The sequence below is a fragment of the Moschus berezovskii genome, chromosome 21 (assembly GCF_049115385.1).
Source record: "Moschus berezovskii isolate FMDL1 chromosome 21, NW_MosBer_1.0, whole genome shotgun sequence".
Taxonomy (NCBI): Eukaryota; Metazoa; Chordata; class Mammalia; order Artiodactyla; family Moschidae; genus Moschus; species Moschus berezovskii.
This window is the reverse complement of record NC_142480.1, coordinates 10,290,352-10,309,268: the sequence shown is the minus strand read 5'-3', so window position 1 is coordinate 10,309,268 and position 18,917 is coordinate 10,290,352. Positions and strand designations below refer to the sequence as shown.

Here is an 18,917-nt window from a genome sequence, read left to right as displayed (position 1 = left end):
ACCCACTCAAGTATTCTCGCCTGGGAAATCCCACGGACAGAGGAGCCTCGTGGGTTAAGTCCATGGGTTGCAAAATAGTTGGAACACAACTTAGCAACTAAACAGCAACATTTCATTTGATCTATTTCTTTTGACTAGAGAACAAACTCTTTTCTCCCCTGGGTTTCTTAGTCTTTCAGTTCAGTCGCTCAGTCGTGTCCGACTCTCCGCGACCCCATGAATCACAGCACGCCAGGCCTCCTTCTCACTGCTGAATATCAGAAAATAAAAGTAGCCAAGTTTTTAAAAATCCTACATAATCCTGAAACTCATAGGTAACTTCTAGTAACACTGTCACATACCATATCATCTTCCAGACTTTTCTGGAATAAATGTATACATTCCAGAATAAATGCACATAAATATATACATATATATATTTTTCATTACAAACGGAACCACAAAACAAAGACTATATCACCGATTTTTACCTCCGGTTACTACAATGAGAATATCTTTCAGGGTCAATACAAGTCAGTACTATTTTTAATGGCTGTCTGATTAAACTATGACTTAAACTAAACTAAGTTTCTAAACTTCTAACATTCACACCACCCCACCCAATATTCTACAGTTTCCAAGGCTCAATAATATAAATAATTACATCTGTAGTTTAAAGGTGCAGAAATGCTAAGAGATATAGTTACTAGAGTGTCAGACAGTAGAGAATGCACCTATTAATTACATAGGATGCAAAGCAGCACTATGCTTCTCAAAACACTTATCAGTGGTAACATTTGTCACATGAAACTAGCCCAGGAATCTCTAGGGTAATGTTAGAATAGGAAAACTGGATATGAGAATAAGCAGTTCAGAAAATCGGATAACGTAATTCCTGATTTTTGAAAAAGTGACACGATTTTGAATCTTGAAAATGCTTAGCTGGGTGTAAACTTTTTAAAAGTAAAAACTCAATAAAACTGCAAAAAAAATGAATCGTATTTAAGCTAAGATCAAAATACATAGCAAATTTCTGCTTTTGTTTGGGGGTTTAATAAGGTAAAAAGATTGACTAATATTTTTAAAATAAGTACTGCAGCCCCGCATGGTTACAGCTAGAAAGCCACAGATCGAGCTAGACACGACATGTTGGAAAAGCTGACTGTGACTCGTCAGGCCCCGCCCTGACCCCTGACAGGTCGCCGGGCTCACACCTGCCGTGCGCCCCTCATGCTTGTGGGCACGCGCCTGCTTTAGCACAAACACCCTTGAGGTCTCAGTCCCCAGTGAGAGGCGGAGCGAGGGCCTGGCCACTAAAGTGAACGAAACGAAGCATGTCTCTTTAAATGACATTAATTCATTCTGGACAGAATGTGATAAACACAAGAATCCTTTGAGAAGAAAAACAAAAAGCGATGTCTGAAGTGAGAAAGACCGCACACTGCACATGTGACAGCGAAGGGGCTGCTGTGAGGGGGGCTGTGGACGAGGCAGGGAGACGAGCTGAGCCCACGGGGTGGGCTGAAGTACACGGGGTTGGGAAGCCGAGCGAAGGAATCAGCCTGGTACAGCAAGCAACAGAAAGTCAGAAAGGCGAGATCTGTATTTGGTTCTAACCAATACTAACTGCTTTTGGGTAGCACTGTCTCCGCTTCGTGGAACCTGGTCTTCCTGGAACACTGGTCTCTTCCTCATCGTGTAAATCCAGCTCTTCCTCGTATTTAACAGTCTCCTTCCCAACTGGCATCAAATGGTCATCCAGTTCGCCTAAGAAAGGTGAAGAGATGGAATGTGATTTTGTAATAAAATGCTCAATCCTGATTTTGCCTAATTAATCAGTGGATCATCCAGAGCAGCTCTGCATTGGGAAACAACTGGACAAATCACAAAAACTAAAGCATCTGTGCTTTTAACAACAGAAAAGTAATCAGATGTGAAAACTGAAGGCAAAGTCTACTGTGACATTCATATATTCAGTATGATGAGGATTATAAATTCTAAGACTCAAAAATAAAAACATGTAAACTGGAAAACAGTATCAGATCATCCTTTTACAAATGCCACTGGAAAACAAGTCCACCCATTTTTATAAAAGCTTTCATCGGTACACAAATAGACTAATTTGAGAAACCGATATATTAAAACACAAAACATAAATGTTCACGATTCAACAGTCAGAAGACCTTATTACCTTTATCTATTTAAAAGAAGTTAGAAATGAGAGCAAATAAATCACAGCTGCTCAGCTGTGAAAATCAGAGCTCCTCCTTCTTACAGGGTCTTCAAGTTACATCACACTCACATCGATCCTCCCCGAAGCATACCCAGGGCAAGGCGTTCACAGCCCGCAAAACCCTAGAGACCCATAAAGCCCTTGAGGTGCTTCTGTTTTACAATCTTTTTCACTTTATTTTTATTTACATGTGCTTTTCACACACTCTTACCAATTTTGTGCAGTTTTTCACAGCAAATGAGAGCCACGACTCTTTCAGCCAATCGAATGCAGCTCATTGGGGGACCCTGGAAGTAACAAAAAAAACATGTCCACAGTATATGCATGGAGCTGGAGTATCATTGGCGCATAAAACACAGATGAAACCTCAGCCATGGTATCTTTAAAGCTGAAATTTACCAAAGTTCTTCATTGTGAAAAACATCAGCCAGTTTTAAAAATCCTACTGTCTGTATTTGAAAAGCCATCTTTAAAAATCCTGCCCAGGAAAACTACACCACTTATCATAAAGAGTTTACAACCTTGATGAATTTAAATTTCAGTAAGAATTTAATATATCAGCATTGAGACCAAGGACAGTAATTGTATAAAGGTATATTTTCCAATCAACAACAGAATAACTAGAACAGCCCAACTATATTCAATGATTTCTATATCACTGTAAGGATCTAAAGCCACAAGTGAATGATGCTGCCAGAAGTGTTCAGAGCAGTTAAGATTTTAGAGGAATCTTCAGAGGTCATCTAGCCTAATTCGGAGAGTCTACAAGTTACATGTATATAGTCTATTGAAGACTCGACCATGTATTTGACTACAAAAGAGATTTCTAAATGTACTTTTTAAAGTAGATTTAAAGCCAAATTTACCTATAACTTGCACAGCCTTAGAGAAGCTGAAAACAAATCCGTTAACGACATTAACTTTAAAGCACAATCATTTCTTTTTCTAAACTTACAACAATGGAGGCTCGAAGAGGTGAGTTAATTGGCAGATAAAGAGTTGAATAAAATGTACCATCAGGCAACTCTCGGGTTCTACATTTAGGAGCCAGATGAGTAAACGGATCACTTGGTAATCTAGCACAGTATCTGTGGGGAAAAAAAAAAAAAAGAAATGGTGATGCTGAGTCTACAACTGAGAAAGAGAAAGAAAAAATCTGATATTCACATTCTACAGTTTGATTTTTTATGTTCCTCTTCCCCTCTACTGGATAAGTATTTACATGCATGGTTTCAGCATCACTGCTTCAAACTTTTTTTTTGCTTCAAACTTTCAATAAGATGGACTAGTATGTTTATATATATATAAAACTCTGAGATGACGTTCTGTATCTATGCTGTTCAACAGGGAAGCCACTGAGCTCAATGCAATTAAAATATGTATGCATTCATGGGGTCAGCCTTGCCAATTAGAAGGGAAACATTTATTTCTGCACAATACTAGTTTTGCCTTCTGACAGAAAAAGCAATGAACAGAAAAAAGCAACTTCTTTTTCTTTCTGTCACTGCGGCACCGCAGGCCATAAATGGAGAGATTGGTTATTGCTTGCAGATGGTGAACAACACAGTACTTACACAGCTAGGCTGAAATCTCACGATTCTCACAGGTTTGCTACCATGTGGCCTGCGGCCGTACCTGTTGACGTGCCCAATGGCCGTGTTGCAGATGGTGAACAACACAGTACTTGCACAGCTAGGCTGAAATCTCACGATTCTCACAGGTTTGCTACCATGTGGCCTGCGGCCGTACCTGTTGACGTGCCCAATGGCCGTGTTGCAGATGGTGAACAACACAGTACTTGCACAGCTAGGCTGAAATCTCACGATTCTCACAGGTTTGCTACCATGTGGCCTGCGGCCGTACCTGTTGACGTGCCCAATGGCCGTGTTGCAGATGGTGAACAACACAGTACTTGCACAGCTAGGCTGAAATCTCACGATTCTCACAGGTTTGCTACCATGTGGCCTGCGGCCGTACCTGTTGACGTGCCCAATGGCCGTGTTGCAGATGGTGAACAACACAGTACTTGCACAGCTAGGCTGAAATCTCACGATTCTCACAGGTTTGCTACCATGTGGCCTGAGGCCGTACCTGTTGACGTGCCCAATGGCCGTGTTGATCGTGACGCGGGGACCGTCCTCAGGCCTCAGCACATACGGTGGGAAAACATCGTCGTCATCCACCACGGGCTCCGTGTCGGCCTCCCCGGTATCAACCGACTTGGAACATTTGTTTCGCAAGATCTGAACAGTTTCAGAACAGAATTCATGAGAACAAATGCCTTTCCTGCCACTAGCTGTCTGCCTCTGAACCTACGGAAGAGCTCTCTTGACATGAAACGTCTCTCTCCTAAACACATACCTCAATACTCCACAGTCACCTGTTGCAGACAGTCTTCCCAGCTCCAGTCATATGGAGATGTTCCCATACAGGGAACAAGACACTGAACTACACCGACCTACCAGCACACACGTGACCGCCGTCTTACACGAGTATCCAGGCTAAGTCATCCCTCTCAAACCACTCCACAACTCAGTCACTAGGACGACACCATCCACGTGAACAGTACACCTCCTAATCTTCCCCAATAACCTATGTGACCATTTTCACCGCCATTTTATTGTAAAATACTGCTGGCTCTGTGCAATTACTCTCAACTGTCTAATAATGTACCCACTGCACACCTCTGTTGAGACTATCCTCTGAAGATACAACTGTTTTTATTATTTCTGTACGCACAGGAATAACTTACAGATAACATGTGAATCTTACCTTTTCAATAGCTTTGTATGTTTTAAGGTCTTCTTCAAAACTCTTCATTTTATCTGTATCTGCTAACATTACATAATTAGAGATGGGTGCCCTCGCTCTTCCCTTAGACTGAACATAGGATCGATACTCTGTGGGCAGATCAAAACGAACCACCAAGTTGCATTTCGGTATGTCAACACCCTCTTCCACAATACTTGTTGCAATGAGCAGGTTGGTTTCATGTGCTCGAAATTTCCTAAGTACCTGAAAAAAATCCACCAAGAAAAGGAATTCTAAGAAACTTTCCAAAGAAAAGAGCACAGTCAAATTAAGGAACAGCTATCATTGGGGACAATACTCTGAGCACTCAATCCCGGCCAGGCTAAAAGCAGTGACAGCATCACACAAAATGTGAGATGCCGTGAATACATGGGGAAAGAAGCTCTGATTTAAAGACATTTCCAGCTGAACATGACTTGACAAAACCAAAGTGCCTTTCTACTTTAGAGAAGCACCCATGGACAAATCACAGTCTTCTGGCTAAAGACACTGGCTTCTGTAATAACCACCAGAGTGACCAAACGAACTCACTTCTGAAATCCTGTTGCTATTCTGAGCCTCCCTATTGGACCTATGTCTGTTAGCCTATGCCAACATCCCTCCAAAGATGTCAAAGCTCCATCACTAAAATCCCTAAATCACTTGGAATTAAAAACTACAAGCAAAGCAGCACTTATTTTCTGACATCTTGGGACATATTTAATTTAAGGGATCAGAAATGACTTTTTTTTAAGTGAAAAAATTTTTTCATACTAGATCTAAGGTAACATCATTTCCCAATTCAGCGTAAGTTAAATAAGAAATTAATGTGGGTTTTAGACTGATCTGTCAAGACTCTGGCTACTGAACTCCCCAAACTTGGAGTATTATCAAAGAAAAATGACTTTGACATGAATTATTCTGCTACTTTTAACTTAAACAACAAATTTTACATAAAAAGTTTTTATTTGCAAGCCAGGAACAGTGTTAGGTTTTATCATCTTTACAGTGCTATTTCCTATATCAAATCTTGAATAAAAAGCATGAAAAAAAGTTAAGCCAAAAATCTTTAAAATATATTGTTATTCTTAAAATAGTCAACCAAGGTAGGACTTTCAATAGCAAACAAAACACGTTCTAGGAAAAAAATTTCCATTTGTTGTTTCAGAATCCTAACAAGTCAGCAAGAGTTGTATTTACACGAGCTGTCTTCTTCCATGAAACGTAGCTGTGTGTCCTCAGCCCCATAAAGGAAAATAAAATGGTTGATGGCAATTAAGACACAAAATTGATTTACCAGACAGGTATTCTAATTCTACACATGAGAATCATCGTTCGGCTACCTTAAGGGAAACAGTGAATCTCTGTTTATGAGTACTCTACATCACCAAAAAATATGCAGAGGAACCATAAAGAGAGGGGTTCCAACGGGCAGAGTTTATATATGTTCTGAAAACTGTTACTGTAAAATTATATTCACTTAGCTTACCTCTTCCTGTTTTCTGAATTCCGCTTCCATCTGTTTGTTCCGAGGCTGATTCTTTCCGATGCCATGTCCAGTTATAAAATTGCTGCTGATGTAAGCCAGCTCTGGATCTTGTTTGCCAGCTTCCTTTATCAATCTAAGAAAATTATACACATTTGGAAGTTAAGCACTGCTGAGGGAAAAAAATTTAAACTTTTGTTTGTAAGGTCTCTCTTAAAATGGAAATACAGGTATTTTTTTTTGCCAACATACCTAACAAAATAGACTTGGCTTTTTTTTCCCCCAACTACCTTAAAAAGAAATCACCGTCGCTCTTCTCTGTGTCAATCTGTGCACCAAATACTCAGAACACCAAAGACGGGGTTGATTTACACGACACGGGTGAACGAAATGGTCACAGTCCCGCAACTTTCTAATTTGGCAGTAATGACCTTCACGGAAATGTGGCCTGGGAAGCGACAGTGCTAGGCAGAGAGAAACACGAACTCTTCACGGGTTCTGGCTTTAGGCCAAGACTTACAATGAAAAAGCCACACACACTCTCTCTAAAACACGCTTCCCTAAGCGCACGCACAACTTGCCGCAGTGGCCATGCCCCTGTCTCTATGACCAAGCTTACGGAGAGTTAAGTACCAAACACCCCAAGGGAAATTTCATTCTCCTCTCTCTCCGTGTGGTAAGAGTCCTAGCTGCACGTGCAAAGAAAGAAGCACGTTATTTCTGTTCGGTTTACCCCAGTGCCCTGTCCCGCTGGAAGGAGGGCTCCAGGGCAAGGAAAGCCTCCATCCACTGATAAACATCTCCATTCCCAACACTTCATGGCCTTGCGGATGGCCACTGGCCACAGTTCTGCAAGAAAGGCCACGGAGCCTCAGCCCTGCAAGGCTGACAGAGCTTGCCTCCCTGCAAGGCTGAAAAAACTCCCCTACCATCCGGGCAGGAAAGAGGATAGGCTCTTGAGCCCGTTCCCCTTCCTGCCTGCTCCTCTCTATCAACCCAGAAAGCTTGTCCCCGAAAGCGGGCCCTCGGCTACAAAATGAAAAAGAGCCACAGGACAGGTTCACATTACATGGGTGCAGAAGGTTAACAGTTAGTGTTGCCATTACAGCTATTTTGGAAATATCCACATTGGAAAACTCAGCACACAGAATAAATGGTTCCACACCTGACCTAAGTGATCCCATATGGTTCCTCTGAAGTCATACAACATAGCACAAATTCCTAATAGAAAATTGTATTTTTAAGTCAAACCATTCTTTTTTTTTTTAATAAACACATGAAACAGACTAATATCAAAGCCCAGGGAGAAACCTTGAGTGGCCATCTAGAATATCTTCCTGCCTCCAAATCAGTAAAACACTGGCATGCCTAGGTTAGTTTGAGAGTCTGCTCTATAGTTCAAGTACTTAAAATGTTTAAAATCAGAAAGTTCTTTAATATCTTTGAAGATTTGTTATTATGAACTTATGATGTCAGTAACAGAAAACAGTGTTACACGCAAACTGCATGCCCCAACATCTAAAATATGAAATCAATTATTGTAGAAATAATATGTACTTCCAAACTTTAGTTTATGTAAACAAGCATCAACTTGAACAAAACAGAGGTTTAAAAATGCATTTCCAGTTACTCCTAATTAGGCAGAGAATGCATTTTAATTTGCCTAAAATAATAAATCTGGTAGACTTCAACTAGCTGAGAATTGGAAGCACTGCTGCTGCTGCTAAGTGACTTCAGTCGTGTCCGACTCTTTGTGACCCCATAGACAGCAGCCCACCAGGCTCTCCCGTCCCTGGGATTCTCCAGGCAAGAACACTGGAGCGGGTTGCCATTGCCTTCTCCAATGTGTGAAAGTGAAAAGTGAAAGTGAAGTCGCTCAGTCATGTCTGACTTGTAGCCACCCCATGGACTGCAGCCTACCAGGCTCCTCCGTCCTTGGGATTTTCTAGGCAAGAGTACTGGAGTGGCTTGCCATTGCCTTCTCCGTTGGAAGCACTGAGTACTTTTATTTCTCCTCAATGAGACTCCCATCAGCACTGCAGGGAACAGAAGAAACAATGAGCACGTTCAAAACCAAAGTCCCTTTAAGCAGTAATTAAATGCTATCTACCTATGCTCACAATGTTTAACACGCAAACATTTCTCTATCAGATACATTTAAGGAATCCCTACAGACAAAGCTATGGGCTTCCAGAAGAACAAAACGAGGTCTACTGCTGTCAGGGCACTTGTATGAATAAGGACTACACTATCTGCCCAGAGAGTTCACGGCACCACAGAACTGCTGGGCTGCAATCTCGTTCCTCTTAATTTTACACTGAGTTTATGTGAGTTGTTCCACAAACAAGCTGTCCGATAAAGAACGCTGTTCTCTAGTGCAGCAAACACTAGAGCTCCTCAGCCTCTAGCAAGGAAGTGATTATTTTTTTTCCTGTTTTCAAATTCACCTGAAACCAGTACTTGCGTAAAATTCCATGAAAATTAACTGCTAAGAAAACATAACTTAAAAAGTATTAAAATTCAATGGCCAATTGTATAATATTCAGCAGACATAAAAATGTAAGAGTTTATAAATACCATCATATTCAGCAGACATCATCTGCTCTAAACACTACACGAGCTGGCACTTGCCCTCCCTCTGTGCCTCCCTCACCGTGGCTGGCTCAGGCCCACCCTGTGCGTGCTCGCAGCCTCCCCAAGCGCAACATCAGGCGGTAAGACTGCGGTTTCTGTACACAGTGTCTCTCACTAATGACTCCGTAAGAAAGGCAGGTATTATTACTATTTTACAGATGAAGATGTTGAGGCTCTAAAAAATAAAATAACTTGCACAGAATATACACCTAAAAAGTGAGTGAAGATAAAAAGAACCAGGGCCCCTCAGAGAAATGGCTGATTCCATAGCTGAAGCAAGAAAAACACAGGATGAGCCTGGAACACCTTGGCATACCAGAAAGTCAGGCAGGGTTCAAAAATCAGAAGGATCGGGGCATGTCAAAAGGACACAGGCACTAACCTCCAAGAGCCCCCAATGGCCCAGGGTGGAATAACTTACACAAGAAACTAACCCAGCATCAGATCATAACCAAGGTATAAAATAAACAAACTCGAGTTCACAGTGATAAAAGAACATGAGTCAACAAATACAAACAGATAAATAGGATAAAAGGGACATATTCTCCTTACAGAAGAATTCCAGTCACACACACAGAGAAGCCCCTCTCCAGGCATGACGCCAAATTCCTCTTTCCCCAGGATAAACTAGCTTCGGTGACTTGCTTCCAAAGAATAAAGTAAGAAATAAGAAAAATAATAACTTCACAGTGGAGGAAACAGGCAAGTGCAATCATAATTACGTGATGAAGTTTAACACCCACGATGTTCTGTGTCGAGACCACGAGTCCCCCTAAGATAAAGCAGTAAAACCCAGTCTAATCCTGAGAAAAACATCAAACAAATTCAAACCTAGGGGCAGTCTACAAAATATCTGACCTGTCCTCACGTCAAGGTCGTCAAAAATAAGGAAAGAACAAGAAGCCGAAAGAGACCAAAGGAGATTAGGTGTGAAATAAAACAACTAAATGAACTCTGGTACACCTTGGATTAAAAAGAAGACACTAATGGGAAAACTGGGGAAATCCAAGAGAGTCTAGAAGTTAGTCAATAGTAATATGCCAATGCTAATTTCTTGGTTGCAACAAATGTATCCTGATAGGGTAAGATATTACTGATATAAGACATGGGGAAACCCAGATGGGTATGGGAAACTCAGTACATCCCTGTACCTTTTCTTTAAAGACAAAGCTACTGGGAAAAGAAAGGGGTGGAGGGATGGGAGATAGAGAGAAGACATCAACCCAGGTTTGTTCAATGCCAAAGTCACACAATACTAATAAATCACACAGTGAAAAGAATTCTAGACTTGGAGTGGAAGTCACTTTCTGCCACTTGATCCTTGAGTTAGTTCAGGAGGTCACAAACTGTTATCTTCCTCATCTATGATAGAGTTAAAACACCTATCTTCTTCCCTCATGGAGTGTTCTGAAATTTTAAAACTATATAAAGGTACCAGACATGAACAATGGACTGGTTCCAAATTGGGAAAGGAGTACATCAAGGCTGTATACTGTCACCCTGTTTATTTAACTGACATGCAGAGTACATCACGCAAAATGCCAGGCTGGATGAAGCACAAGCTGGAATCAAGATTGCTGGGAGAAATAACCTCGGATATGCAAATGACACCACCCTTACGGCAGAAAGCAAAGAGGAACTAAAGAGCCTCTTGATGAAAGTGAAAGAGGAGAGTGAAAAAGCTGGCTTAAAATTCAACATTCAAAAACTAAGAGCATGGTATCCGGTCCCATCTTCATGGCAAGTAGATGGGGAAAAAAAGGAGACAGTGAGAGACTTTATTTTCTTGGGCTCCAGAATCACTGCAAATGGTGCCTGCAGCCATGAAATTAAAAAGATGCTTGTTCCTTGGAAGAAAAGCTATGACCAACCTAGACAGCGTATTAAAAAGCAGAGATATCACTTTGCCGACAAGGTCTGTATAGTCAAAGATGTGGTTTTTCTAGGAGTCATGTATATGGATGTGAGAGTTGGACCATAAAGAAAGCTGAGTGCCAAAGAATTGATGCTTTTGAACTGTGGTGGAGAAGACTCTTGAGAGTCCCCTGGACTGCAAGGATATCAAACCTGTCAGGACTAAAGGAAATCGGTCCTGAATGTTCATTGGAAGGACTGATGCTGAAGCTGAAACTCCAATACTGTGGCCACCTGATGCAAAGAACGGATTCCCTGGAAAAGACCCTGATGCTGGGAAAGATTGAAGGCAGGAAGAGAAGTGGACAACAGAGGATGAGACAGATGGATGGCATCACCGAAATCGATGGATATGAGTTTGAGTAAGCTCCGGGATTTGGCGATGGACAGGGAAGCCTGGTGTGCTGCAGTCCATGGGATCGCAATGAGTCAGATATGACTGAGCAACTGAACTGACTGATACAAAAGGTAAATTATAGACAATAAAGCCTTAAGTATAAAAGGCAAAAGAAAAACTGTAAACCCAAGACTGTACACATACAACAGAAGTAGCTATTTTTTATTTTTTTGATTAGGAGAGTAGAAAACTGCCCATGTATTACAATAGCTTTTACTCCCATGAAACTGTTTGCTGAAGAATGGTTTTTCCTCCCATTAAATTGATGGAAGGAAAGAATCTGGATCTCAAGAAGTTTTCCTAAGCTTATTAAAAAGCCTATTGGAACAAGACCTCTATTGTACATTTAATTAGCTGCCCATAAAGTAAACCCTCAAACCACTCCTGATTCATCATCCAACACTAAATTCCAGGCACATTTTATGAAAGTTGATCGCAATTAATCTGATCCTCAAAGTCAACAGGAAGTAACACTGACTTCTGATAAACCTTTTCAGGCTAATATCCCTTCAGTGGAAACTGGCACATCTCCATATTTTACAAACACATGTAGAAAAGAGGGAAAAAGGAAGAAAATGAACCCCCACTTCTCTCCAAGCCCCAGAAAATGTACTTAATTCTTAACCCATCCTGTGTGGGGCAGGGAGTCTGTCTAGAACTCAGCTTAGAACTGTGCCAACATTAAACTTTTCCAACCCCAAAAACGCCTCTCCCCCATTCTAAAAAATGAGCCGAGTAGAGGTGCACTCCCTGGACAGTCTCCTGGCAGTCTTCCCACTGTAAAGCACTGGTTTTTAGTGTTCTGTGATACCCAAGGGCATGATGATTATACACAGCAGTGGAAACGAGGAGACAGAGTATCAGGATTCTTGAATCGTCCCTGCCACTGGCTGGCGATTTAACTCAGAGCAAATCTCTTATCCTCCAGACACTTTCCTCTTTTTTTTTTTTTTGCTTACAAGAGTAAGTGGGTTGGATTAGTCAGTAAAGTTCCTTTCCAGTCTTAAACTTCTGATTTCAATGTAATTCACTACCTAAAATTATTTTACTTCGTATCCATCATCAGGATCAGGCCCAATGACTATGAAAACTTCCAGACTGAAAATCGCCAGATGACGACCCCAGAGTCCAATTTCTCGTTACTCAAGTACATTCTCAAATCAGAAGCAGTTTTTGGTTTTTTTTAAGCCCCAAATTACCTCAGGAAACAAAGTTTAATTTCTCCTCAGAGATCAATACTTGCAGAAAAGGTTCTTAGGGATCAACTTTGGCCAATTAATAGATCTTGTAGAAACAAGCAGTTTGAAGTACAAAATAAGGACTCTTTTCGGTCCTTACAAATAACAGAGCATCCATCCAAAAATCAAAAGAAATATACATTAAGTGACTACGTGACGTAAATTTAAAGTGTAGCTCCTTGGTTGGGTCTATATTCAGGAAAAATACACTTTTACTGAAGAAGGAGGTAAGGTGGAAATTTACAACCTAATTGGCATTCACTGTCACCTTTGCCAGTATTCTCTGAATTCCTCCCTAACATTTTTATTATCTTCTTATTCAGAAAATTTTAATATGTAGTCTATGAACCAATTCAAATTTCAAAGCCAGTTGTTATACACTTTTTACTGCAAACGTGCAAACCTGAATAGGCATTTGTTAAGAAAAAAAGCTAACACAGAAAAATTAGCCGCAGCAATATCCTGATACAATTTATCCTAAGATCACCTGAAGGAGAAAGCATGTTGTGAAATGCTCAAAACCACACCTAACACATAATGTGTGTGTATGCTCAGTCGCGTCTGACTCTTTGTGACCCTGTGGACTGCAGCCCGCCAGGCTCCTCTGTCCATGGGATTTCCCAGGCAAGAATCCTGGACTCGGTTGCCATTTCCTTCTCCACTAACATATCAGAGTCACAGGTTAATAAATATCTGAACTAAATCTAACAACTGAATACCGAACAAGTTTACTTTAATGTCAACTTAATTTTTCTGTACTTGCACTCGATTTCAGATGGATTAGAAAAGATTAGCATCCTTTAGGAAGCTCAGTCAAGGATTGTATGTATAAACATCCTGCCGATCCCAGGATAGCGTTACACATGAGTTCTGACGATGCTGCCAAGTGAAGGACTATTTCCTAAGCCTTCTGCCCAGCTCTTAAAGCTATTACAATGTATCACTTCATAGAACAAAAAGCTGCCTGTTCTACCAGGGGGAGAAAATGTTAATCTCAGAGAGTTACCTGTTTAAGACCACAGCTGTGTATCTTCTCTCCACAAAAATAATTCCACACAAAATATTGGTAAACGGAGAAGGAAAATTTGTCTCTGGCTTTTCTTTCTCTTCAATCTCTTCGTCTTCCTCGTCGTCCTCAGAATCACTCCAGGACACGTAATTGTCCTGGTTCCTATTATTATACCACTCCACGCTTTCAAACTGCTGCCGTTCGTATGGTTTGTACTTGCGCAGGATCTCGAGCAGCTTTATCACTTTAGGAGTGACAAACTTCAGGTCAAGGGAGGCAGGTGAGAAGTGCTCTTCACACAGGGCGTGGATTTTCCGTAGGAAAGTGTCCGCAAACAACAGGAACTTCCGGGGCAGCTCCTCTTGCTCATGTTTGATGTATTTCTGTAGCTCTCTGACCATCATTCCAGCTACTTTATCAGCACACCAGGGTCCCAGGACGACCAAAACCGCACGGCAGTCTGAGAGTATCTACAAAAAAAGGTACAGACTCCAATGCAAAACAATACTCTTGCAGTACCTTCATGTGGAGACCAACTGGGATTTAAGTTGTCTTCAATCTGCCCCTTCAAAATAAATTTACCCCACTAATATCAATCCCGGGTGTTCATTGGAAGGACTGATGCTAAAGCTGAAACTCCAATACTTTGGCCACCTCATGCGACGAGTTGACTCACTGGAAAAGACTCTGATGCTGGGAAGGATTGGGGGTGGAGGAGAAGGGGACGACAGAGAATGAGATGGCTGGATGGCATCACCGACTCAATGGACATGAGTTTGAGCAAGCTCCGGGAGTTGGTGATGGACAGGGAGGCCTGGCGTGCTGTGATTCATGGGGTCGCAGAGAGTCGGACATGACTGAGCGACTGAACTGAACTGAACATCAACACTGGGGTTCATTCCTTAAAAGGTAGGACCGAGGGGTCAGTAGTCTTTCCAAGCTCTACTTTTTCATACAGATGCCCAGAACCACCCTTCTGTTCTCCCCAGTGAAAATAATCAAATGACAGAAATTAAAAGATGCAACTGTACACGATTAATAAAGCAACCTCAGAGCTGTGGTCAGAAGTACAACTAAGTCATTTACTTCCAGGTAACTATGCAAGGAACTACATAGCAGAATATGTAAGTGTGTGTGCATATGCAGCAGAATATATCATTTTATTTTAGGTATCAAAGAAAAGCAAGACGATTTTCCTTGGACTGTATCTGTGCCCCAGAGTGCCACAACTTACAACCCTACCTCAGCCTGGAATGTAAATCCATAGTTAGGCTGTAATTGCCAGTTCTGTAGACAAATAAAAGACCCACGGGGTTGAACATGGACTTAATGAGAAGACAGGTGCTGAACTTAGTCTGGGCATTGCTGCTCAGAGAAATTAGCAAGAGAGAATTAAGAATTCGATTCAACAAGGTAGTAACACTCATAGCTGGCTGGGACAACTGAAAAATTGTCCTGGGACAATGGTTCTCAAGTTTTAACAGCAACAGGATTCACTGAAGGGCTTCAAATCTCAGACAGCTTGCTCCCACCCCAGAGCTTCAGATTCAGCAGGTCAAGGGTGGGGCCTCTCATGCGCATGTCAAGAAAGTTCCAGAGGGAAGCTAATGCTGCTCGTCCAGGGTCCACACTTTGAGGACCACTGTCCTAAGGAATCGCTTCTCAAAGCTGTCCTACTCGGAGATGATGGGCTCATGTCCAGTTACATACAAAGAAATCTAACTAAGAAAAAAAAACTGGGACTCACTTCTTATATTCAAACAATCATGACACCTTAAACCAGGGAGGTCTATACTTAACAACAGAAATGTCTGTCAGGTAACAGTAACAACAGTGTATCAACCCAATATGATACACTCAATGAAAAATGTCCAAAGATACAAGAAGGTAAGGCCTTAAACTAAACTGTATATAAAACAGCCTCATTAAAACAGAATTCATTTCAAGATTAAAAATGTATCGAAGCCTTTTAATATACTCTGTACTTACTTTGTATACGCTTACCTGTTTAGAAATTAAAGTAGAATCTCTTTCTTTTGAATGTACAGATATGTTACAGTCGTTGATAAAATTAAGTGCTTCTTCTAACTCCATCAGCAGTCTTTCATAAAGCCCACTTCTGTCAGTAAACGGTCCACAGTCTACCACAATCTCACATGGCTGAGAAGTGTATCTTTAACATCAGAAACAGAAGTTGTCAACACCATGATAAATTCACTACAGCATTACCATCCATTACATATCCAAACCAAAAAAGAAACTCCCTCTTTTCAGCTGTGTAACTACTGGAAGAACACACAGGCTCACAACAAGCCTTCCTCAAGTTGTACCCACTTCTATCTGTACTGTGTCATTAAATGTATCTATTTCCAAACTACTTGAAACATTTAGCATTTGCAAATGTCAACTTTCTCCATTTTACTTTGGTTTTAAAATAAATCTTTCTTTTAATTTAACTGGAGGATAACTGTTTTACAATACTGTGCTGACCTCCGCCACACAACAACACGCATCAGCCACAAGCACACACACGGCCCCTCCCTCCTGAACCTCCCCCACCCCCAGCCCCAGGGTGTCAGAGCAGTGGGGAGAGCTCCAGTGTTACAGGGCAGCTGCCACCACCTCCTTTACGTATGGTAATGTGTACGCTTCGGTGCTGCTCTCTCAGTTCCTCCCACCCTCTCCTTCCCACGCTGAGTCCACAAGTCTTCTCTATGTGTTCCCCATCTGAGTCTCTCTTCTTGCCCTGCAGAAAGGTTCATCAGGAATCCTTTTTCTAGATTCCGTATATATGCGTTAATATATGGTATCTGCTTTTCTCTTTCTGACTTACTTCACTCTGTATTATCAGGCTCTAGGTTCATACACCTCACTAGACCTGATTCAAATGTGTTCCTTTTTACGGCTGAGTCATAATTTAACGTGTCCTCTTAAGAAAAGCTCCCCAACATTTCAATCAATCACAACAGTATCATTCCTTGGATCTTTCCTGCCTTTCATATGACAACAGCACATACAATCCTAAAAGCACATGTAGTAATTAAGGAAAAGAAATACATTAAAGATGTATTTAATAATGACAGTGTTCATAACTCCCAACTAGAATTTATAAGAGTTAGATTTTGAAAGCTAAGTAATGCCAAACGCAGTAGAATATCTATCAGTTTTTTACCTAAACACCTTAAATGACATCAGATTTGTATTTCATATCACATCTGGATCCTAACTTCCATGAATCTAAATGTTACCTTTTCTTCTCATTTCAAAGAGAGAACTCTTTCCAAATTCCTACCAAGTGACAGATACACTGCAAGGTGTTTTCATGTCAATGTAACTGATCACCCTAGAGTCCCCTGACACCACTGGTAATGCCATTTCACAGGCTCAGGGACAATAGGTGACTCACTTGAAGTCACACAGTAGTGGGGCCAGTCCTCAAAACCCAAGTGTGACTTAACTTCACAATCTGAGAAATAAGTCTTCTCTAGCGTAACTGTTTCAAGACCACCACTTGGTAATCCTTAACCTTGTTAAAGGCTGTACCTAACAAAGATATAAGGATAATTTAATATGAACTGAATTAGTCATTGTAATTTAAAAACCTAATTTATAAAGGCTCCCTTCTACCAACTTAGATTACAAAGGCTGTGTTATATGTTTCAATGAAACTCAAAAGAGCAACCTCCTCAAAGAGAGACAAACCTAGAAACAGGTCACAAACCCACACCCATTTTCAAAATCAGAGGGTGTTTCCCATTATTTTCAATCAGACTGTAAAATACTGAATTCTGTGAATAAATTAACATTCTTTCAAACCATCATGTGGGATGTCTGGGTCAGAACAGAAAAACACACACACTGACGAAAAGGACACAGATCTCCTGAGTTCCCGCCCTCATCAACATAAGCAGAGAGGCTGGGCCCACGTGTATGCAACATTCCCTCCTAAGGGTAAACCACCGCCATCTGTTTCGCTTTCTGGAAACAAGGTTCAATTACTGCACCTGAAGATGACTGTCCTGATAAGGAATTCTGAGGTCTTCCAAGGGAGTATGGAACCAAAGGCCTAAAACCATCCCAGCAGGTTTCACTGAAGCCTAGTTGATCCTAAGTGCTTACCTGTCTAAGACCACCAAGTCGGTTGCAGTTTCAGCATTACTCTTAAGAATTTTCTCCAGTTTCTGAATCTTTTCTTCCAATTCCTCTGGATCACATTTCCCATTTAAGATGGAAGCAGTTAGTCCCAAAATACGAGGACACGATGGACAATTTTCACAAAGCTAATGTAACAAAAGAGACTGACAGTAAGGACTTCATTTTGCAAAGCCCCAACCAAAGAGACAGCATCCTGATTAAACATGTCAAAAAGACCTAACAAATACCAAAATGATCGCTTACGGAATTTACTGTAGCTTACTTAAAAGATCAATTTATCAAAAAGGAACATTTAAATATGCTATGATAGATTATGCAATTCACTTGTGATAAATCATATAATTTATTGATTTTTATTGTTTAAACTTTTATTATAGATTTAGAAGTTATAAATGTATTAATATTATAAATTACAGATTTAAATGAACATCAGTTTAATATTCAGTCATTCATTTCTACACTGAAACCAAGTTCCCAAAAGTGGTAACGAATATTGCTTTTGGTATATAAAAACACTGCTTTTACTCAGTAATCTGACCTGCATTATTAACACTGATAAAATCTAAAAACTTACCTTCATAATTTCTCGGTAGGGGTGGTCTAGGATTGCAAGATGACACTCATCAAACACCAAAAGGTTAATGTCTGACAGTGATAAGTAACCATTTTTCAAAACATTCAAGGCGACATAGCAAGTCATAACGAGAACCTAAAATAAAACTGCTATCAGTATACAAACATGCCATTCACCTGCCTGGATATACTTCTATGAAGTCAGATTAGGGAACCACTGTATTTCAGGTGAGGTTTAAGAAACTCATCATTAAAAATTACAACAACAGCAACAAAATTACAACAAAAATTCTCAATATATGAAAGCTCATACTCTTGAGAATCAAGATGTAAAACAAGGAAAACATGGAAAGAGACAAGAAAAAAAATACTGACAATGGAGACCACGTTTTTATGATAAATCTACTCAATCTACTTCAGGTTTTCAGGTTCCTCATAATTTGACTGATGAGACCTGTCAGTTTTATCAGATCACAAAACAATTCACACAAATTTTTCCTGTCAAGTTG

At 40.7% G+C, this 18,917-nt stretch overlaps 1 protein-coding gene across 6 annotated transcripts in view; it reads right to left on the bottom strand.

The window, feature by feature from the left end:
* The window catches only part of DICER1 (dicer 1, ribonuclease III), a 75,068-nt gene that overhangs the window by 23,726 nt on the left and 32,425 nt on the right, over nt 1-18,917 (bottom strand). For all 6 annotated transcript variants that reach the window (XM_088829873.1, XM_088829874.1, XM_088829875.1 and 3 more), the window contains 10 exons: nt 18,410-18,544; nt 17,800-17,960; nt 15,685-15,853; nt 13,678-14,150; nt 6,492-6,624; nt 4,985-5,227; nt 4,304-4,455; nt 3,168-3,300; nt 2,424-2,499; nt 1,607-1,746 (listed from right to left, as the gene is read on the bottom strand). In XM_088829873.1, coding sequence (XP_088685999.1) covers nt 1,607-1,746; nt 2,424-2,499; nt 3,168-3,300; nt 4,304-4,455; nt 4,985-5,227; nt 6,492-6,624; nt 13,678-14,150; nt 15,685-15,853; nt 17,800-17,960; nt 18,410-18,544 — 1,815 coding nt within the window. The remainder of the gene's footprint in view (nt 1-1,606; nt 1,747-2,423; nt 2,500-3,167; nt 3,301-4,303; nt 4,456-4,984; nt 5,228-6,491; nt 6,625-13,677; nt 14,151-15,684; nt 15,854-17,799; nt 17,961-18,409; nt 18,545-18,917) is intronic.